At 48.6% G+C, this 23,617-nt stretch overlaps 1 protein-coding gene across 1 annotated transcript in view; it reads left to right on the forward strand.

Annotated features, from left to right (window-relative positions):
• Positions 1-23,617, forward strand: part of WSCD2 (WSC domain containing 2) — a 102,845-nt gene that overhangs the window by 39,442 nt on the left and 39,786 nt on the right. The window contains exon 2 of the mRNA XM_079942466.1: positions 18,152-19,099. Coding sequence (XP_079798592.1) covers positions 18,721-19,099 — 379 coding nt within the window. The 5' untranslated portion in view covers positions 18,152-18,720. The remainder of the gene's footprint in view (positions 1-18,151; positions 19,100-23,617) is intronic.

Consider the following 23,617-nt stretch of genomic DNA (forward strand, 5'->3'; position numbering starts at 1 on the left):
ACTGATGCTTCTTGACTTGGAGTCTGATGAGTCTAGATAGTTTTTCCAGCTCTGCAAATCCACAACAGGTATCCAGCTCTCCTGAGCTACACCATCCACTATGGTGGCCACTGAACTCTGAGATGTGCAGTATGTGTAAAATGCACACCAGATTTTGCAGTCTTCATATGAAGAAAAGGAATATAAAATATCTCATTGATAATATTATTTTATATTTCTGTCATGTTGAAATGACAATATTTTAGATATATTGGGTTAAATTAAATATGTTGTTAAACTAATTTCACCTGTTTCTTTTTACATTTTTTAACGTGGCTACTAGAGCATTTTAAGTTATGCGTATGGCTCATATTGTGTTTCTCTGCTCTGAAGCTTATAGTCAACTGGGGCGACTTAACAGCTTGGTTAAGAGTTTCAGCCCTAGAGTCAAACAAACCTGAATTCAAATCTTCAGTTAGCCCCTAAACAGCTGTGTGACCTTGGGTAAGCCACTGCCCCTCTCTGCGCCTCAGTTTCCTCACCTATAAAGGAAGGGTAATAAGAATATCTGCCTCATAGGGTTGTTTTGTGGGTAAATGAGAGGTGATGTGGACAGTAGTGAATAAGATGCCTGGCACGAGGTGAGCATTTCATAACTAAGAGCTGTTATTGTTGTTCCTTTAGCTGATATCAGCTAACCCCACAGAGCTCAAACCTCTCCAGACCTAAGAACTGACTTATTATTCCTCCCTTCTGTGATTGGAAGTATTTTTGTTTCTCAAACAAACTTCATGATTTTAAATAATTTTTTTTCACTAAATTAAAAAAAACTATCAGAGACACTGATATTTACTGATGAGGAATTCTGCTTGTCTTAAGAATGGACTCTAACACTGAGTCAATCCATTTCCAGCCAAAAAAAGCACAGAGTTGTACCATTTTTGAGGATTAAAGTTTAATTTCTAGGGTTTTGGAAATCCTAAGAGGTCCCATGGACCCCTGTGGTACCATTGGGGACCTTTAAGAGCTATGAGAGGGAGAGGAGGAGCATGATATCTTTCAATCTCCTCATCCTTATGGACAGAGGAACAGATGAGCAGAGAGGTTAAGCAACCTGTTCAATGTCACACAGCAAGTTGGTGGCAGGTCATCTGGCTCCAGAGTCTGTGCCTGGAGCCACTTGCTATACTGCATCATCATACCCAATCATCACAAAAATACTATAATTATTTCTTTTTAAAGATGAGGGGAAAGGACCAGAGAGGTTAAGTCATTTGTCTACCAACACACAGCTGCAAGTGGCAGAAGTAAAATTCAGTACCTGCTATGTTGGGTTGAAGAGTGTGCCCCCTCCCCCAAATTCATATCCATATGGAACCTCAGAATTGGACCTTATTTGGAAGTAAGTGTCATTCATTAAGATGAGGCCACAGTGGATTCAAGTGGGCCCTAATTCAATGAGTGGTGTCCTTATAAGAAGCGAAAACAGAGACACAGACACACAGAAAGAATGAATGCACGTGAAGATGGTGACAGAGATTGGAGTGATGTATCTACCAGCCAAAGAATGCCAGAGGTTGCCAGCAACCACCAGGAGCTCTGAGAGAGGCATGGAACAGATTCTCCCTCAGAACCTCCAGAAGGAACCAATCCTGCTTCCTGCTGACACCTTGATTTGGAACTTCTGGTCTCCAGAACTATGAGAGCCTAAATTTCTATTGTTTTAAGCCCCCCAGTTTTGGTAATTTGTTATAGCAACCCTAGGAAACATCCACCAGGCATGACATGCTGGCTGCCCCTTTACTGTGAAAGCCCCATCTTGTTCCTGGGAGCTGTCGAGATGTGCCCTCCTCCTGTCCCCAGACCCTCCCACCAGCCTGCAGCAGCTGCTGGTCCTCGAAGTGGCTCCACAGGCTCTGGGCTGTGAGAAAGGCTGGCTGTGGTGCAACTGTGCCGTTCCGTCTGCTCCTTGCATTGTGAGCTCTTGCAAATTACTGTTTTCAGTTGAAAAGAGGCTCCACGGAGCTCTTCAGCTGCTCAGCAGGAGCCGTGGATGCTCTTGAATTAACATGGAGAAGCAGAACCTTCTATGGCTGATGGCCCAGGGGGTCCCCCTTTGTCCTGTCCCTCGGTCAGGCCTGGAGGGACAGTGGTGCCTCTCGGTGTCTCCCACAAAGGCAGTCTCTGTTGAGACTCTGAACGCAGAGTTGCCTGTGTTCAGCATGTCTGTTGAGAAGGGGTCAAGGGATGCTGAATTAGGCTCTGCACTTTCCAGGGGTTAGCAGGCTTCTGACTCCTATGGTAGAAGGGCCTGCATGGGCCACTTACCTAATTGGCAGCCTGTCATTGGTCAGCACACACACAGTGGACCTCTATTTGGTCCAATCGGGCAGGAGGGCATTGAGGAATAACCAGCTCTGGCTCGTGTGTGTGTGTGTGTGTGTGTGTGTGTGTGTGTGTGTGTGTGTGTGTGGTGGGGACTGTCTGGGATTCAAACACCCTTGCTTTGCTGGGTGTTTTGATGTAAACTCACCTCTCCCTCTGGTTTCCACCTTATCTGGGTCCATTCTCCCCATAGCCTATTGAACGTATCTATCCAACTAATATTTATTGAGCTCAGGCCATTTTCTAGGCTCCAGTAAGCACTTTACAACATTATTTCGTTTAATCTTTACAAAAATCCTGTCCTGTATTATTGTCATTGTCCCCACTTTACAAATGCCAAAATGAGGCCCCCCCCCACTTGCCTGAGCTCACAGAGCTGGTAAGTGGCCAAGTGGGATTTGGATGCTGGTAGGTCTTGCACCTAAGTCCACACTCCTTACTCTATAAATCTCAGCAGATTTTCTGCTTTTCAACCACATTCCCTCCCCCATGCATCTAACAATAGATGCATGTATCTGCGTCTATTGTTAAAAAACAACCAGAGCTGGATAGTAGTTGAAGTGGAAAAGCAGATTTTATTCAGGACTATTGCAATGGGAGAAAAGAGACATCTGGACAGAACCAGCTCAACTCTGAATACAGCGTGGGCAAATGGGCATTTATAGCTAAAAAGCAAGGTGGGGTGGGGGGATCAGTGGATGGAAAATGATGAAAAGCAAACATCAGGAATAGGGGAGGATTCTGACTAAACCAACCTAACAGGATTAGTGCTGAAGGCAGACCAGGTGACCTGACATTACCTGGGATTGGTGAAGGGTGAGAAAACCTATTAGATTTAGCAGGTGACCAGATGTGGAGGATGGGAATTCTGCTAAACTGACTTAGCAGGATTCTTAATAAAATTGGACAATGCAGAGACACCTATGTGTAAAAGAATTCAGGGAAGCCTGAGTAGAGTTTGGTTAAGGAGGGAATCACTGTCACTATTTGTTCCCCATCTCATCCTTAAAAAATATTTAAGGCTGCAGCTGCCTTAAATGGAGTGTGATAATCAGAGACTGGGCCCTGGCATCGGACATCTCTAGGCTCAAATCCCAGCTCTACCACCCACTAGCTCAGTGCCTCAGTTTCCTTACCTGGAAAATGGGGATAATCATGGACCTCGATCCCGGGGCCAGGTGAGGTGATGTGGGAACAACCTGACTCATGGTGCAAACCCGCATGGTGGCCAGAGTCTGATTGCGGGACACTGTCCTCCAAACCAAGGCGGCTGGTGGCCGTCAGTATCACTCGTGCTGCCATGGTTTGCTCATCCCACAAAATGCCTTTGAGCCTCCAACATGTGCATTCTAGGCACTACGGAAAGAGCCAGGGGTGCGGAGGTGCAGGAGAGAGTGTCAGTGCTCTCTTTACGTGGGTCTTGGAAGGCAGAGGGATGCTGAGTTGAGCTCGCTTGTGTGTATCTTCACGCGTGTGCCAGTGGTTCTCAAGCAGGGGCGATTTGGCAACGTCTGGAGATATTTTTGATCGTCACGTCTGGTGGAGGGATGCTGGTAGGCAGAAGCCGGGGATGCTTCTGAACAGCCTGCAATGTACAGGGCAGCCCCCCTCAACAGCGAATCATCCAGCCCCAAATGTCAGTGGGGCTGAGGCTGGGAAATGCTGGTGCGCGCACAAGTGATTTCGGTGAGCACTTTTATCGCCTTTGCACAGAGACCCCAGGGCTCCCTTGGAGTGGGAGGAAATGCATGCCTACCGAAAGCATCCTCCTTCAGCCTGCCCTCTCCCATCAGCTGCTTCCAGCCAGATAATCAGCCCTTCCCACGTTTAATAGAATCCAGGCTGCTGAAGCAAATGTAAAAACAAAACCCCGTGCAAATGTGTTTTTTTGTAAACCCAGCAGGGGGTGGCGGCTGCCTGCAGAGAAAGTACCCTGTGGCTGGTACTTCTCAGAGCAAAAATAACCCTGAATGTGTTCCTGTTCTCGGAGCAGAGCAGACAATGAGATGACAGTCACGGCGGGAACCCAGGTGCTCATGGGAGCTGTCCTTGCCCTGGCTGAGCCATCCCTTCCCTCCAGGTGAGCATCCCAGGAGCCTGGAATGAGAAGTGAGCAGGTGTTGATTCTCTTGGAAGCATCCCTTCCCTTCGGGGCTCAGCCAGCATTGTAGGAAAAAGCACAGTGGGTTGGGATATTTTTTTTAACGTTTCTTTCTGAGTATCATTTGCCTACAGTAAAATTCACCCATTGTAGTTTATAGCTCTGTGAGTTTTTAACAAATACATTCAACCATGTAACAAACCACCAGAATCAAGATATACAACAGTTCCTTCACCCTCAAAAATTCCTCTGTGGCCCTTTGTAGTCAGTCCCTCCCCTGATCCTAGCCCCTGGCAACCACCAATCTGTTTTCCCTTGGCCTTTTCTAAAACGTCATGTGGATGAACCATATAGCCTTTGAGTCTGGCTTCTTGCACTCAACATAATGCCTGGGAGATTCATCAGTGCTGTCGCAGATACCTATCAATAGTTATTCCCTTTTTATGGCTGAGTAGTACTCCCTTGTATAGATGCACCAGACTGGAGTTGTGGGGAGAATCCTGGGATCCTGTGGATGAGATGAGGAAAGAGACATTTTCCCCCACAGATGATGCATTTGTGAAGGTTTTGCATGATAACCTCTCCCCATGGGTGGATCTGCTGGTTCAGGCCAGGCCCGTGAGCAAACCTTGGCTTGGCAGATGGCTGGCACTCAGTGAATGTTTGTTGAATGAATGAATGAGTGAGTGAGTGAGTGAATTGTAATTAGAACTGCCAGGGTGAGAGGGAACAATAAGTAGGAACCAGAAGAAAATTTAAGGTAGTTTTTGTTTTTGTGTTTTACGAAGGAGAAACTGAAGGCACAGAGAGGGTAATCCACTTGCCCTGGGCCACACAGTCATAGATTGAGCTTGAAAGATGGGGCAGGAAGAGGAAAGGAAGGGAGAGACCAGGCTTGCATCTCCACCCGGTGCCCTGCATGGGGCTAGGAATTTTAGTCACGAGCCTCCTTCCGTTTTCACAACTACCCCAAACCAGCTACCTACTTTGCAGGGCCCACTACAGAATGAAAATGCCCCTTGTCCAAAAATTATTACGAAATTCAAGACAGTGACAGAAGACAATTAAAACCAAGTGCAGAGCCCTGTGGGACCACACAGGTCACATGCCCTTGAAAATGACCCTGCAACAATTTCAGTTATAGATGAGGAAACCCCAGCTCAGAGAGGCTGCACGTCTCACCCAGGACACCCAGCCTGTCTGCAGGGGTATCCACATTCAAACCCACAGACCTTAGTGATCATCTAGTCCACCCCTTCACTGAACTAGCCTTGCTGGTGAGCCCCATGGATCTAGCATCCGAGCACCCTGGCTTTCCATCCAGCACTCTGGGCGGGGAAGAGGGGAGCTTCCCTCCCCGCAGGGCCCTGGCTGCTGAAGCCTCCAGCGTCAAGCCAGCTCGCCTGCCTCCCTCTTCCTCCTGGAATGAGGAAGGTCGGTAATGAGACAGACCTTCCTCTCTCCCACCCTGGCAGATTTATTCCTGGGGGTGTGTGGGTGGATGTGTGTTTGTGGGGGCATATTCTAAATTTAAAGACATCATGACAGCAGCGACCTATTAATGTTGGGGCTGGGGAGGCCTCTCTTGTAGAAGAATCAGAAATAAGTTGAGAGATAAGGTGCCTCCTCCAGTTCCAACTTCTGCCCCAGGCCCACCCCGCCTGGCTCTGTGCCCGCCAGCCCTCCGGAATGGGGTAATAACAGTCAGGCACTGACTGGCGCCAGATGCCCGTGGGCGACCTTGAGAAGTGGCGTGTTCCTGCCCATTTTACACCTCAGGAAAAGGGAGGCTCAGAGAAGGGACGTGCCCTCCCAAGGTCTTGACTTATAAGGTGACAGAGCTGAACTACTAACATATTCCAGAACCCATGTGCCTTCAGCCGTGCTGTAGCTGCCTGGGTTGATTCAAAAATGAAGTTAACCGTAATTGTGATTATGCTGAGACCCACAGCACGCCTGACCCCGAGCTAAGCATTTTACACGCGTTACTTGAACTAACCCTCTAAACAACCCATGCAGTGGGTACTGTCATCCTCATCCCATTTTCTGAGTGAGGAACCTGCAGCTTAGAAAAGGTGAGTGGCTTCTACACGTTCTCAGTGCTAGTAAGTGATGAAGCCAGTTCCAGCCCAAGTCTAACGGACATCAAAGTGCACATGCACTCTCCATCTCTTTCTCTAAACCCCAGCTGATTGTGAAAAAAGAAAATGCAGATAAGCCAAGTGAAAAAAAAAAAATCTACTCCGACACCTACCCTGCGAGAGGTAACATCTTTATGTACATTGGTGAGTTTCCATCCAGCTGTTTTTCTCTGCTGAAGGGGAGGTTCTTGCTCCCAGCACATGACCCTTGGTGTTCTGTAATTGCTGAGCAACTTAGAGATCACAGGAAGTATATAATTCATGGGTGCATCTTTCATCCTGGTCGCTGGAAGGCAGCGAGGCATGGCTGTCTCCCAGGGAGAGTTGCAAGCTGGACATGGGAGGAGATGGGATCTTAGGGGCTTAGAACACAATTTCAGAATCAGAGAACCTGCCAACGTTGAAACTGACCCTGGAATCCCAGCACAGAATGCTAGAAGTCGGGGCTCCTAGTATGGAAACTTCTAATAGCATCTTTTGAAAGAGCACTAGGATAAAATCTAGAACTGAGCTTTAGAGTTGGAGACTGCAACTTTGAAAAGCTGGAGTCAGATGGGTCAAGAGTGGTGTTCTGGTCCACTCTTCCTTTATTCACAAGGGCAAGATCTAGAACAATGTCTAGGGACATTTTGCATTGTCATAACTGGGGGGTTGGGGAGTTGTGGGAGGACAACAGCGGCATCTAACGGATGGAGGCCAGGGATGCTGCTTTAACATCCTACAGTATACAGGATGGCCTCCCACACCCCTGCCAGCAAGGAATTATCCAATATTCAGAATAGTGGTGCTGAGGTTGAGGAACTCTGGCCTAGACTTTTGAAGACATGTGCTGGCTTATGCTTTTGACAATCCCAGGGGCTAAGAAACTATGTTTGGTCAAAGCGAGAAGCTTCAGCTTCTTGTTTTACCTTCAACACTAAACATGTTTCTTGGGCAAGTCACAGAGCGCCCTCTGTGTCTCATCTGTGAAGTGGGCTGAAGGATTCCTGCCACGTGCTGTAAATGGGGATGGACCAGTAGGGATGGGTACGTGTGCATATGTGCTGTGAGGGACGTGGGGGATGCACATGTTCACACACGCGTGTCTCGGTTGGCACATGCACCTGTGTGGTCGTGTGCCCCCTCAGTGGTGTCCAGATGGTGATCCAAGAGGCTGTCGTGTTGGTCAGTTTCTGGCGGTGGTTGCCCGCGTGGGATGGGACATCTTTCTGTTGGATGCCAGAACTCCTTGGGCCACGGAAGGACATGGTGAAGATACCCCAGGGGTCTGGGGACCCCTATGCCTTCTAGAAGAGGTTCACTTCCCTCATTCCCAGCTGAGGAGCCCCAAGAAGGGTGCCAGCTTACCGAGCAGACTCCCTGGAGAAAGACCCCTGGACGTGAGGGCTTCCTAATCAAACCACTCACCCTGCAGAGGTCAGTGGAGGGCACTGTTGCAGGAGGTTATGATTAACATCCTGGAGTCAGACAGGCCTGGGTTTGAGTCTCACTCTGCCGCTCCCCAGCTCTGCCTTCTGGTGAGTTGGCTGACCTTTCCTACCTCGACTGCCTCATCTGTACAGTGAGAAAACCAACCTACCGAGCAGAGTCACTGGGGACAGTCAATGACACCGTTTAATGGAAGGGCCTGGCACATAGTAGGTGTGCAATAAATAGTGGTGCATCCACTTTCCTTCCTCCCCAGGTAAGGTGCCAAGGCTTAAGGTCTGGGTCTGGGTAAGTCACTGGATGCCTGTGGGGAGTCCCTCCGCCTTACCCTTTAAGCCTCAGTTTCCGCATCTGTCAGTAAAGAAGCTGGCCTGGGGACTGTGAAGGGTCCTCCCTCCAGCTCTGATGGGCTCTGAGCCTACCTGTTAGTCCTCCTCTGAGTCAGCTGCAGGGGGCCGGTGACCCCTCCAAGGGCACTGGGTGCTCCATGCTGGAAGAGAACTTGAACCCGTACAAATGGGCTGTGGGCAGAGACCCCTCCCCCAACACACATATACACACACACACACACACATACACACCTACACACTGGCTTAGACAGAAAATCTAGGCTTGCTTGATTGGAGGGTAGGGACAGTGGTTCTTGCTGGTGAAACCCCTGGTGGAAAATTCCTCTCTGGGAAGAGTTGCTAATGAGAGCTATCACTATTCCTAAATTAGCGCTTGAACCTCCATGGCCAGCATGGAGCCTGCAAGCGGCAAGTCACCCGTCACGGTAGGGTGGGAGGTGACGGGGGCTGTCAGGGAGAGGCATGGGCACTGGGAAGAAACCTGGAACCAGCTCAGCCCTGGCCTGGCTGTGTGACCCTGGGCAACTCTCTCAGCCTCTCTGAGCCACTGAGGCATGGCCATAGCCCACTGGGGCAGGGAGGGTCCTTAGGGGACTCCTCCCCCACCCTCCACGTTGTGTGCCAGAAGAAACAGGTGTGGGTCACACTGCAGTTCAGAAACAGTCCTGAGCAGAATCCGTGGCCCCCGCAGGATGGGGTCCTGCTCCCCAGCCCCTACTCTCTCCACTCTGACCCTGCCCCCGATTCAGGTTCCTGGGATGTTTGGGGCGCTTTCCCACCTCGCAGTCTGCATTGTGTCTTCCCGGCCTGCAAGAGTCTTGCCCCAGATCTTCCCATGGCTGTCTCTCTCTCATTTTTCAGGTCTTCGCTCAAATGCCTTCTTCTCAGTAGGTCCTTCTGTGACCACTCTACCCAAAGTAGCTCTTCCCTACTATTCTCTCTCAAATGATTTTTATGGACCTACAGGGAGAAATGCACTTTACATTAGGATCCAGTATATACGCACACAACTAAAGCAAAAGGTTCACAAAATCATACTCCTTACTGCATGTGAGTCAGGAATGATTCACTCTGTTCATTCCCTTCCATCCCATTCCTTCCCCTCCCTCCTTCCTTCTTCTCTGTTCTCTGCCACCTCCTGTAGGTCTGCCCTGTAGGTAAACATTCTGCCCAGAACCAGTAGAGTCATCCATTATCTCCCCCAGACAATTAGCAGCCTATTAAGGACCTCTATGCAAATGTGCACTAATTGACCCACAAGACAGCATCTCCTGGAGGAGGAGGACTCCAGATGACTTAATGATAGGGATTTAGGGCCTTTCTTTAGAAGTCCCTGTTGGGGAGGAAAGTGATCTGGGCTCAGAGAAGGGCTGCCAGCTGCCTGACAGGGAAGACCAGTGGATCGGGTGACCCTTTCATCAAACCACTGGACAAGGGGAACTGTCAGTTTATCATGACCTTTATCCCCTGCCCCACCCCTGTTCCTTCCTGCAACTCTTTCCCTTCTCCCCAGCTCAGAGTTTAAATGGCTCACTGACATCTACTCCAATGGGTCCGTGCCTTTTCAAGTATATAATTGCCTCCCCTTTTTAAAAATTGACTTTACTTTTTAGAGCAGTTTTACGTTCACAGCACAATTGATCGGCAAGTACAGAAATTTCCTGGACATCCTGCTGCCCCCCACCACAGACAGCCTCCCCCGCTATCAGCGTCCCCCAGCAGAGGGGACATTTGTTACAATTGATGAACCTACCCTGACACATCATTATCACACAAAGTTGATAGTTTACATTAGGGTTCATTCTTGGTGTTGTACATTCTACAGATTTTGACAAATATATAATATGTATCTACCATTGTAGTATCATAAGAGTTTCCCGACCCTAAAGATCATCTGTGCTCCACCCATTCATCCCTCCCCTCCTAACTCCCGGCGACCACTGATCTTTTTGCTGTCTCCATAGTTTTGCCTTTTCCAGAATGTCATATATTTGGAATCACACAGCATGTAGCCTCTTCAGATTGGCTTCTTTCACTTAGGAATATGCATTGAAGTTTCCTTCGTGTATTTTCATGGCTTGATAGCTCATTTCCTTCTAAAACTGAATAATATTCCATTGTCTGGATATACCACAGTTTATTTATCCATTCACCTACTGAAGGACATCTTGGTTGCTTGCAAGTTTTGTCAATTATGAGTAAAACTGCTATAAACAGCTATGTGCAGATTTCTGTGTGGGCATAAGTTTTCGACTCCCTTGGATAAATACCAAGGAGCATGATTGCTGGATCATCTGGTTAGACGATGTCTAGTTTTTGTGTAGTGTACCTTTGAGGACTAACTGTAGCTAACTCTTATTGAGTCCCCTTGGTTAAGAGTGCAGGTTCTGGAGCCAGATTGCCTGGGTTTGAACTCTGCTCCACCATTCCTAGCTGTGTGACCTTGCACAGGTGACTTAACCTCTCTGAACCTCAGTTTTCTCATCTGCAAAATGAGGCTAACCAATGAGACCTTTCGTATAAGATTGTTCTAAGGATTAAACAACGTAATATGTAGAACAGTGCCTGTCACATAGTAGGTGCTCAATAAATATTAGCTATGTATTTTAAACACATTAGCTCATTTAACCCTTATACATTCCCAATGAGGCAGAATAGATTGGTCCTGTTTTACAAGCGAGGAAACTGAGTCTCAGAGAGGCCATTTGCTGAAGATCACACAGCCACCATGTGGCTGAGGCAGGTTCAAGCCAGAAACGTCTGACACTAGATATGACCTCTTTCCATGTTTCTCACTATGGCTCAGCCTGATTCCCTGTAACAAGTGATGATGGCCATAAAGTTTGCCCATGGAGCAAGAGGCACTGAAGTCATTACCCAGGGAAACAAAATTTTAATATTTATTTATAATGGGCACCATATGTTCCCTCTGATTTTTTTATTTAATTACATCATGGCAGATGGCTGGATGTTAAAGGACTTTAAGCTAATGGCACTTTGCCTTCTCATTTATTTTCTCGAGTTTTGGGAAAGACAGATGAAAATGGACATGGATGGTGAGCTGTGAGTGCTGGGCGGTGGCAGGTGAGTCTCTGCCCTGGAAACCAAGGGAAGGGAGTGTAGGGGTTCTGGAGACTCTTCCTGGGAGATGGGTGAGGATGCAGGAGGCAACACGTCCTGTGATCAGGAGCCCGGAGCAAGGTTCCCCCTGTGTGCACACACAAATATGTGGAATCTTGGATGAAAGCAATCCCCTTTTTTTTACCCAGGAAGTAAGTCTATATGTACAGAAGTGCCCATTGCAGCTTTGCACAGAGTGGCCAAAAACTGGAGAAAAGAACACAATATGTCCATCCTGGGCACGATGGGCTCATTACACTATAGCGCACCCATGAGTGGGAGGGTGTGTCCTGGAGGGGGTTCACACACCAGGTAGGGGTGCGAAATTCTTCCCCAGGGTTTGTTGGGGTAATTAATTTCTGGATTCCTAAAGACCATGAGTGAAAGCCACAAGACTGACAATTATAATGGTATTTCTCAGACTATTTCATTACCTCTTTCACTGGCCAAGTGACTGGTCCAGGAGCAAGAAGGATGAGAAGGAACTTTGATTTAAAGGAGTGGGGGGTTCATTTACCTGGAGAAGAAGTGTTTGAGGGATGTCTCCAAGCTCAGGAAGCTTCCTTCCTTTGAGGCTGGGATTCAACTGAGAGATGCAGAGTGTAAGAGAAAGGACTAGCTCTCCTGGTGGTCTGCACCATGCGTGCCATTACATCATGACGTTGAGACTTAGTTCTGCACTTGAATTCATGCCCCACTTCTTGCTATCTGTATGTGTGGGCAAGTGACTTAATCTCTGTGAGCCTTAGCTTCCTCATCTGTAAGATGGGTATAATCGTGCCTACACTTCACATTCATGAGAGGTCCTATATTGCCTTCCAGGAGTCTGGTTAAGATCTACGTTTGGGAGGTTTAGCATAGCACGACTTATTTACAAGGAATGAAAACTGGAAATATTTTACACATCTGATGATAAGGAAAAGATTGGATGACTCAAGATATATTCCAAGTAATGGATTGCATGAGTAAGTAGTTTATTTAGGTGAAGAGCACGCTAACCCCTTTCCTTCCCTGAGTGGGCAAGGAAGACAGGGAAGGGAAAACACCAAATAGAGTGTGGTGCTGTTAACTCAGTTACCACTCAGGGTGACTGAGGCTGGGGAAACTCAAGGAGCCTGTGCAAACACAGCCTCAGAGTTATTCTATCAGTGGGGTTAGGGAGCTGGGGCATTTATACACCAACTCCCATCAGTCATTCCTTGAGGCTGCTTCCGAATGGCATTTGGAAGTCAACTCTATAGGTAGGGCACATACAGTATCTATTACAGATCTACCAGACTGGCAGCAGTGAAGAAGGGTAACAACATTAAGTGCTGATGGGAATTGTAGCCATAGGCATGTTCATACACTACTGGGGGGAGTTGTCACTACAGCCACTTCAGAAAACAAATCAGCATTTCTCGGGGTAGTCATAAGATGCTCTCACAGTAGGGCCCAGCAATTTCACTCCCAGGTATATACACACCCTACGTTAATTCTTGTACACATATATCAAGAGATAAGGACGAGAGTGTTTGCAGCAACCAGGGAGGGGATTCCGTTCTGCCCAAGCCATGTGAGCTGAGAATTAATGATGAGGAAGCCCTGTGAAGGAAAATGGGATCCTTATACCAGGAAAAAAGGGGCATTGGGAGGCAAAACCACATATATTCTCTACAAATTATAATAAGAGGTAACAGGTAACACTTGTACCTAATAATTCGATTTAATATTTAGTCCTCACACCAACACTATGAGATAAGTACTGTTATTTCCCTCATTTTATGGATGGGGAAAGTGAGATTAATAACCATCTCAAAGGGTTCTCGTGAGGATCAAGTGGTGCAATGGAAATAAGATACTCAGCACAGTGCCTGGCACATAGTAAATGCTTAACAAATACCAGTGATTTCTGATGTTGTTATTATTTGGCCTGGGCTCTCCGTTTCTTGGAGAAAAACTGAAGAAACTGAACTGTCACAAACCTGGTTTCTCAGCAGCTATTTCTTGGCAAGTTTAGATGGTCAAGGGGTCAGTTGGTGCCTGGGCTTATGCCCTCAAGTCAAGTTCAGGGAGTTGTGGAGGGAGAGCCGGCTCCTGCCCAGCCTTCTGGGCTTCTAGCCAGACTTACCTGCTCCCCAGAATCTCCGGCCCCTCCCAGGGAGGGAGCCATGGGGCAGGTTGCACCTCCCGGTTTCCCTTCCCACAGGGCAGCTCTGCCCTGTCCATCATTCTCTTGGCAACTCAGCACCCGAGGTTCATTCTGGTGCTAAAAATAGGCTGTGTTTAGACACTCCAGGGCTCCGGCTGGAAACACAGACTACAGTAACCAAATACTGTCATGCCCGCAAAAGGGGGCCTCTCAGCCTCACCCTCGTGGCAGCTCACACTACCCTGGGGGCAGGGTAGGGGGCATCCACCACTTTCAACAGATGGGGAAACTGAGGCTCAGAGGGCGGTCTCATGTAAAACACAGAGATATGAAGCAATGACAGCCAGCTTTTAGCGAGTGTCAACTCCGCCCCTATGGGTTATCTCCTCAAGTCCTCCCTAAACGCCGGGAGGGAGATTCTATGGGCCGCCCACTCTGCAGAGAGAAATCGGCAGCTCAGAGAGGTGAAGACACCTTCCCGACTCTCACACCCATAGGTGACGGGAGAGGATGTTAATGTGATTCTGGCTTCCAGCATGTAATGAACAAACAGAAACTGAGAGGTGAAGGGGCGTTCTGGAGGCCAAGCCATGCCCCCTGCCCAGGGTTGGACAGACACAAGCTGTGGAGTACGGGGAACCATCACACCTGCCTTGCAGGTTGCCAGGAGGGAGGAGTTTGTGAGAAGATGTTTGTAAAACCTTTAAACACAGTGTTCAGCCTATGGTAGGTTTTCAGCCAATGGCAGTCAGCTTCATTCCCCAGTTCTGTCTGGACAGACAGAGGCAAAGAGAGATTGAGAGAGACTTGGAGAGAGAGAGAGGGAGAGACAGGAGAGAAAGGATGATGGATGGGCATGAGAGAGAAGGTTCCCTGGGGGAAGTGGGACTGTGGCTCAGCGGGGGCCCCTGCACCCCAGGACCACACAGAGCTGCCTCCACAGCGCCCTGAATTTACGGCTCCCTTAGGCTGTCACGCGGGGCGTTTGGCACATGGCATGGACCCACTGGTGTAGGTTTAAGCCCCAGGGAGAGGTCAGTCCTCTGAGTCTTCTCACTCATTTTCTGCACTAGTGTTTCTTGGGGACCTACTGTGTCCCAGAGGCTGGGGCTGACACTGTGAGAGCACAGGTCGGGTCCCACTTACATAGGGCTCAGATTCCAGAGTGTTCTCCGTCCAGGTGACCCCCCCACCTCCTGGCACTGGCAGGATGGTGTGGGTGACTCAAGTCAGAACCCCCCTTCTCCCGCTCACTCTTCCCACCACTGCTGCCTCAGTCTCTTTCTGTTCCCTGCCAGCTTCTAATGAGCTCATTATCCTCTTAAAACCCATTTGGCACCCACTTAGAGGAAAGATGTGTTGAAATATAAAAGAATGAGAAGGGAACAACAAAAAAGAACTACGCCCAGAAATATCCTCAGAAAGACAAAAAGCCACAGGGAACAGAACAGCTGAAATCTTTGCTGTCTTCATGCCCGCAGCAAATGTGCTGCTGTAGCAAGTGACTCTGATGGCAGCTCACATGTGCTCACGAGAGGGACAGTGGCCGGAGGCTTTTCTTGAGCACCTACTATGTGCCAGGCAGTCTTCCTACAATTTTTAATGCAATCCTGCCGGCAGTATTTGCGGGGCAGGGGTGGTGTCAAGCTTCTTATTGTCCACTCCCCAGGAAAGGAGCCTCAGTCAGTGAGAAGAGGTGTCTTGCCCCAATCACATAGGTGGCGGGCGGAAGAGGGAGGGTTTGACCCCAGGTCGGTCTGCCTCCAGAGTCCATGCTCTTGCTTGCCTGTCTCTGGAATGGCTGGTGTCCCCTGCACATTCCCTTGAGGGCTGCTGGCCTTTTTTCATCCTGTCCCAGCTGCAGAAATCTCTGCCATGTGTGTGATCTACATGAAATACCGTGGGGCACAACCCACTGCCTGGAGGTTTTCTAGCTGATAGGAGACTGGTGAAACTTCAGTTAGAGCACAGTCCAGACTGCTGAGCTTGGCATTCAAGGCTCCCCATGGTCTGACCCCACCCAGCGCTTCTCTGCATTCTCACCATGGCCTAAGCTCCTTGGCTGCCTCCACCCCTGTGCCCTGCCGGCCGCGTGTGCTGTTCCTCCTCCCTAAGGTGTCCTTCTGCTGTTCCTTCACACAGAAAGCTGACTCCCCTTGCAAGACCTGCCAGCTTAAAGACCCCTCCTGGGAGAAGCCCTTCAGGGCAGCTACAGTCCCTCACTTCTCTGGGCTCCTGCATTCCAGGGCCTCTTACCCCGGGGTCCAGAAACCCCTTGACATTGTAAGCCAAAATCTAGGAGCTTATGTGCAAGGGCTCTTTTCTGGGCATATGTCTGTAGTTTTCGCCATATTCTCAAAGGGATATAAGTCCGGAATAGGCGTGTGGTTAGGAATACAAGCTGTGAAATCAGATGGGCCTCGGTTCACAATCCAGCTGCAACTTCATAGCTGTGTGGCCCTGGACAAGTTGCTTAATAATTCTGAGCCTCGTTCCTCGCCTCTGTAAAGTAGATACAGATCTCCCTCATTGAATTGTTATGAGGATTAAATCAGAGTATGTAAGCATTTAGAGCAGTATCTGGCACATAATAAGTGCTGGGTAAACATTAGCTATTAATATTAATTGCTGCTCTATATCATATATACATCTACTATGGGATTTATCATTGTCTATGTAGTATAGTGATTTAGTATAGTGATTGTTTAAATCGCTGGCCCCCTCAGTAGACTCTGAATTCTCTGAAAGCAGCAACTCTGAATTATTTATTTCTGCATTCCAAGCACACATACAGTAGGCAAGCAACACATGTTGTTAAATGAATGGAAGAATGGGTGGATGAATGGATGGGTGGAGAGTCGGATGGATGAGTGGGCTGCTACAGTTCAGATGAATGGATAGATGGATGGATGGGTGGATGGATTAATGAATAGATGAATGATGAATGGATGGAGGGGTAGGTGAATTGACAGATAGATTAAAGAATGGTTGAAGGATGGGTGAATAGATTGTGACTTGACAGATGGGTAGGTGGACTGCTGGATAGATTAAAGGATGATGGATGGATGGATGGATGGATGGATGGATGAACAGATAGTCTGACCCCGCGAGAGCATGGATTTGGGGCTGTTTTGTTCATTTAATTATTCCAAGTGCCTGCAACAGTAGCTGGTGCATGTAGGTGCTCAGTACTTAGTTCCTGAATGAATAGGATGGCATATGGAGGGACACTGGACTCTACCTTGAACCACAGTTACACTCCCATGCTGCTGTCTGGATTGGTAGGGGCTGTTACCATTCAAATCACCCATTGGCTGACAGCTGAATTCTTTGCGCTGGGCAAGATTGTCACGAGGCCCCCTGCTGGTGGTACAATGAAACAACATAGGCCAAGTGGAGTCTTCTATTTTCTAATTTAGATTCTATTTTCCTCCTGGCTGATGATTCTGAATGTTGACTCATAAAGCCGTGGTTCTCAAACCTTTGTGCTCATTACCATCACCTGAGGGCACCTTGTTACACCTGTAGGTGTCCTCTTCAACCAGAGATTCTGGTTAGAGAGGTCAGGAAACTTCATGTTTAACCAGGCTGCCAAGTGTTTCTGAATCAGATGCTCCTCAGACCACACTCTGAGGGACCCTCAAAGGATGAGCCACTGCTGGTCATTGGAAGGCAGTGGAGATGGGCTGCTGCTTCGGGGGCTGTCTCTGGATTCCCAAGTGACGCCCAGACCATCACTTGGAGAAAGAGCGTCAAAAAGGCAGGGGTTCAGAGCTGTGGTTTTGTGTTTGGACCATCCTGGGTTCAAATCCCACCTCCACCACTCACCAGCTGTGTGTCCTCAGTTTCCTCATCTGTAAAATGGGAAATAGTTACTTCCCACAGGAACATGGGGAAGAATCATTAATACACATAGAAGGCTTGGCACAAAGCAGGGCATACCAGAGACACTCAATAAATACTGAGTGAATGCGTATGTTGCTAAATAATTCTGCTTTCCTTCCTTCCTTTCTTCCTTGGATAGAAGAGGGGGGCTATGGATTTGATCTCTCCCATTACAATGTGAGCCCTGTGAGGGATGGGACTGTGTCTCTCTGGTTTACAGCTTTATTTCCAGCACCTAGGACAGTGCCTGCTACACAGTAGGTGCTCGCTAAACATTTGTTGGGGAAAAAAATGAATGAATTTGATCTGGTTCAGTACCAGCCAGGTCCAGCAGACAGTTCAGCAAGGACCTAGGAAGTACTTTTTGGCCTTGAAGTAACCCACGAATCAGTGTATATTTGACAAATATGCAGACGTGTGGGGCATAAGAACCTGTGCTTGTCCAAGATAAAGCTTGCCCTCAAACCAGGACCCAGTAGGATTCGCTTCTACCCAGCACTGCTGGGTGCTTTGAGCCGCTGGTTTCCTCCCCTCTCTGACTCTGCATCCCCCCTTGAGAATGTTCAAGAACGCTTCGAGTTCTGGCCTCTATGAGGAGATTTCTTATGCCTGTACCTGTGCTGTTTTGCAGGTGACAGCCCTGAGCCCGAATGCTTAACCGGATGGAAGCCCGCTAGCTTCTGTTTCTGCCAGGTGGACACGCTGAGCTTGGTCCCCAGCTGGGGAAGAGGCCAGACACGGCCCTCAGTGAAATAATCCAGCCCCTATAGGCCTGAGCAGCTGAGAAAGGGCGAGAAGCGAACTCCAGCTGCTAGTGAAGCCTCCCAAAATCCTCCTCCGATGGCTGTTTTCAAAGTTCTTCGGGAACGCTGAGGCAAAGAACAAGATGTAGGAAAATGGGACCAACTCCTGCGTGGCCCGAGCCTCAGAACCCCTGTCATGGCCCAAAGAAGCTCTCCTTGGCTCCGGGAGGGCTGGTGAACTCTGTCCTCTATTCTCTTGGCTTCAGCCAGGCATTGGACTTGCCCTCCTGCTCTGATCTTGGCAGTCATCTTCGCAGATGGATTAAGACTGAAGACCCCCAGGGGCTCCATCCCTAAGGGAAGCTTGAGAAGCAGAGCCCTGCCTCCATTCCCTCCCTGGATCACACCCCTCAGCCCCCAGCGGAGCCGAAACGATCCAGTCCGGAATGATCCCGCTATGGCCAAGCTCTGGTTCAAATTCCAGCGGTACTTCCGCAGGAAGCCTGTACGTTTCTTTACCTTCCTGGTGCTCTACCTGACAGCTGGGAGCCTCGTCTTCCTTCACTCTGGTTTTGTGGGTCAGCCTGCTGTCTCCCAGAACCAGGCCAACCCCGCTGCGGGGGCCCCAGTGGAGGGCGCTGAGCTGCCCTTTTTGGGTGACTTAAATCTGGGCAGAGCCTTCCGGGATACAGGTGAAACCTCGAGCATCGCCCGCAGGTATGGACCCTGGTTCAAGGGCAAGGACGGGAATGAGAGAGCCAAGCTGGTGGACTACGGGGGAGCCTGGAGCCGGGCCCTCAAGGGGAGGGTCATTCGGGAGAAGGAGGAGGAGCGAGGTAAGAGGGGTGAGCATCTGGGCTTGGAAGGTGGCTGAGGAGAAGGGAAGGGGGATGATGATGATAATAACGTAATAACAGCTGCCAGTGTTCAGTGTTTAATAGGAACCGGTCATCATACATGCAAGAGGTTTCACAGAGGAGAAAATTGAAGCTCAGAGACATTAAGTAGCTTGCCCAAGGTCACACAGCTTGTAAACAGCCAAGCTTAGATTTGAACCCTGAATCTGTCAGAGTCCAAAGTCTGACCCTCCCCTGCAGGCGTTTTTAGCCCTTGTTACATACACTTGAAAATCAAAACACCTAGCATCTACTGAGCACTTACTAAGGGCCAAGTACTTTTCTAAGCACTTGACATGCATTGAATTATCACCACAACTCTATGTGATAGGTGCTGTTATTCCCATTTTAAAGGTGAGGAAACTGAGGCACCGAGAGCCCAAGTGTACACAGCTAGCTAGTGACAGAGCTTCTGCTCCGCTGCATTGCTTCTCAGTTCACTTTGCTGGATCTCTCAGTGATGGCACTTGGGGAACCTCATCGCCCTGGGCATACTTCGTTGCATTTTCTTAGCCTGTCACAGTCCAAAAGGGCTTTTCTTGGGCTTCCCTGGTGGCGCAGTGGTTGAGAGTCCGCCTGCCCGATGAAGGGGACACGGGTTCGTGCCCCGGTCCGGGAAGATCCCACATGCCGCGGAGCGGCTGGGCCCGTGAGCCATGGCCGCTGAGCCTGCGTGTCTGGAGCCTGTGATCCGCAACGGGAGAGGCCACAACAGTGAGAGGCCCGCGTACCGCAAAAAAAAAGAAGAAAAAAAGGGCTTTTCTTCGTAAGTGCATTACCTCATTTGATTTTCACTACACTCCACGGACTTAAACAAGGAATATGAACTTATGCCCATTTAACAGACGTGGAAACAGGCTTGAAGAAGTGAAGACTCTTCTCCAGGGCCGCATAACTGGTAAGTGGTAAGTTCAAATCAGACCCATCTGGCCTGGATGCTGGCTCTATGACTACCTCCCAGAGTCAGCCAATGTCTCCCCATCTAACCCGCATTCTGGGGAGGACCCCACAACCCCTGCAGTTCGTGAGATTAACACGAATGGATGTTTCCAGAATCTGGGACAGATGGTTTGGGAGGATCTACGACCAATCGGGACAGAAGGAAAACCTCCCTAGCCCTTGTGTTCCCTGCCACGTGCCATGCTTCTGCTGTGATTCAACCTATGAAAAACCCCTTCTCCCACCGCGGAAGGAAGCAGGACTAATGGAGGGGACTCATCCCGGGGAGCACATTTCCCTGCTTCAGTCCCACCCTGCACCTGGCTCAGGAGCCTCCAGCAGACCCTACCGTCTCACCCTCAGGAATTTCCTAGAATTCTGCCTCTTCGAAAACTTCACAGGGAGGTGAAGGGGATTGTGGGAGGTGGCAGAATGGATTGGAGGACTTGGATTCATAGTCCAGGTCCACTCCAACCAGCCGTGTGGTCCAGGCAAGTGGCTTTACCTTCTCATGCCTCAGTCTTGTCATCTGTAAAATGGGAATAATGACCCCCTCCCCGCCAGGTTTCTCCGGAGAGTTCAATGAGACATGGTTATGGAAACACTTAGCACACTGCCTGCACACAGTAAATCCTTAGGGATGATCAGGAAATTCTTGTAATCTACCTGGGTAAGGGACCCCATCTTGTAGGCACAGTTGAGGTGTGAGGTGCTACAGTGATGGAGAAATCATGATGTGGGTTCCCTCTCTACCTTCTCCAATCAGTAAGCTTCGTCTCACCCCAGCCACACCAAACTCCTGCTACTTTGCAAACCCCAAAGTTTGCCACAAGCCTGCACCTTAGGATATGCTCCCATCATACTTAGGATAAATTCCGGAGTCCCCACCATGGCCCACCAATCCAGCCTCACGTTATAACATTTCCTACCCCTCCTCACCACACACTCCTCTCCGTTGTCCTTCTTGCTGGTCATTGAACACACCAAGTCTTATCCTACCTCGGAATCTTTGTATAGATAGTCCTGTCCACCTGGGGTGTTCTTCCCCGTATCTTTGCATGGCTCCCTTCCTCCCTTCCTCCTGGACCTCAGTCAAACCTGGCCACCCTGTAGAGGTCTTCCTGGACTGTCCCAAAGTAGCACCACTTTGTGCCTGGTCAGGACCAGGTGCCCCAGCTCTATTTTTGTCACAGTACTTACTGCTATCTGAAAGTATCTCGTTTTTACTCGCTTTCTTGTTTATAGTCTGTCTCTACTACTAGACCGTCAGCTCCAAGAAGGCAGGGATAGTGCCTGTCCTGTCACCTCATTCTATCAGCACCTGGGACAGCACCAGGAACAAAGATGGCGCTCAATACCTACTGGTTGAATGAATGAGTGATTGGATGGACAAATGAATGAATGGCCAGCCCTCTGCCTGGAGTGTCTCCACAGGCTTGGCTCTACTCTTCCTCCAGATCTCAGCTTAGCTCACCTCCAGAAAATTGTCCCTGACCCCACCTCCAGGCTTGATCGAAGGTTCCTCTTCTCTACTCCCTGTCATGGCCCTTATGTAAATGGTAATTGCCTGTGTTTATCAAGGTCCTTTGGTAGAATATGATTCCCTAGTGGCACAGTTGATCTATCCAACGACAATAACAACATCCCCCCATTTGTTATGAGAATGAAATCCCACTGCCACTATCACGAGTAATTATTACCATTTCTTGAGCACCTGCTTCATGCCAGTCACTGTCCCACTTGCTTTTCATATGTTATTTGCATGGAACGATATATGTAAAATGCTTATTACACCTCCTGGTTTATAATAATAGGTCACTTAATAGTTTCTGCTGTTAGTAGTAGAAATAATAGCTAAACATCTGTTGAATGGTCATTATTGGCTAGACCATGCTATAAGTGCTTCATTGCCTTATGTAATTATCACAACAACTCAAAAAGTTAGAGACTATTATCCTATTTTACAAATGGGAAAATTTAAAACTCAGGGAGAGGTCACTTACCCCAGGTTACACAGATAGTGAGTGGAAGAACTGAGGTTTGAAACAAGGTCCATTTAACTCCAAAGCTTGTGAGCCTTCTTCTCTACCACACTAGCCCCGCTGCCTCTGGAAATCTTATGTATTTTATAAAATATAAAGAGAGAAGGAAGAGAAAATAAGAAAGAAGCCTGGACCCCAGAGCTCTCATCAGGCAGCTTTAGAATCAGGTGGTCTTAGTAAGAAAACACAAATTCAGACTGTCCTTGATTAACTTATTCCAAGTTCAGCAAGGAAATACAACATATTAGATTAACGCTAATAAAAACGAGACACTTCTTTGACCTGATGCTACACCCATTTGGCTTTTCTCTGAAGCTGGCAAGGGCTCTGCTTGATGCAGTGATGCAAGACTTAAGCTGTAAAGGATTCGGAGCCCATCACTGCGTAGTTGGTGAGGGTGGAGCTGCTCCCAGGCTGGGCTGGGGCTGGGCAGGAAGTCTGACTTCCTGGGTGGAGCTGGCACCTACAATGTGCCAGTCACCTTGCTAGGCTTGCGAAATCCTGTGCTCTGAGCAGCCAAATGAGGGTTCAAATCCCAGTTCTGCAGCTTGCTGGCTGTGCACCTTTGGGCAGGTCACTTCACCTCTCTGAGCCTCAGTTTCCTTTGGGAGATAAAAAGTACTTAACATCAGATGACTGATGTGATGATTATATAAGATAAATCGATAGCATGCTCTCTGAATGCCAGGCACTGTTCTAAACCCTTTGCATCTATTACTTCATGTAATCTTCGTAGCAACTCAGTTAAGTAGACACTGTTATTAACTCCCCCATACAGGGAAGAAACTAAGGCACAGAGAGGCTAAGTAACCTGCCCAAGGTTATCCAGCTGGAGGAGTGGGTAAACCAATATTTGAACCCAGGTGGTTTGAATCTTACACCTGAACCTTAAGCACTACATCATCTCCCTTCTCAGCACACAAGTACTCAGCACAGAGTGTGGCACACAGTAAGCAGTTAGTATGTGCTGGTTATTATTATTAATATTGTAATTCTGTAGGACAAAACAGAGATGATTTGACTTACCTTAGGTGACCCAGTTGTTGGGACCAGAGCCAGGAGCCAAATCCAGTTTGATTTCAAAGTCTGTGCTGTTTCTGTTCCCCCCAGATTACAGAAAGGGTGGGCTGGGTGTAAAGAAGGACACGGGGATATTTAGTCAGCATTTTTGGAAGGGGCAGCAGGGGACCCACTCCCCATCTCCTCCAGCTGAAGATGCAATCTCTGCAGATTACGGAGGGTCTGCTCTGTGTCGGAGACTGTGTGCTCATACTCAGCCTCACATCAGGTAGGAAGTATTAAACTCTTTTCATACATTAAGAAACAGAGGCTCAGAGAGAGTAAATGACTTGCCCCCCATGTCACACAGCTGCTAAGAGGCAGAGCAGACTCCAACCCAATTCTGTCTGAATCCAAAGCTCTTATTCTTAACCACTGAGCTATAGAATCCCCAACTGCAATCATTCATTCATTCATT

This window comes from Stenella coeruleoalba (genome assembly GCF_951394435.1).
Source record: "Stenella coeruleoalba genome assembly, chromosome: 14".
Classification (NCBI taxonomy): domain Eukaryota; kingdom Metazoa; phylum Chordata; class Mammalia; order Artiodactyla; family Delphinidae; genus Stenella; species Stenella coeruleoalba.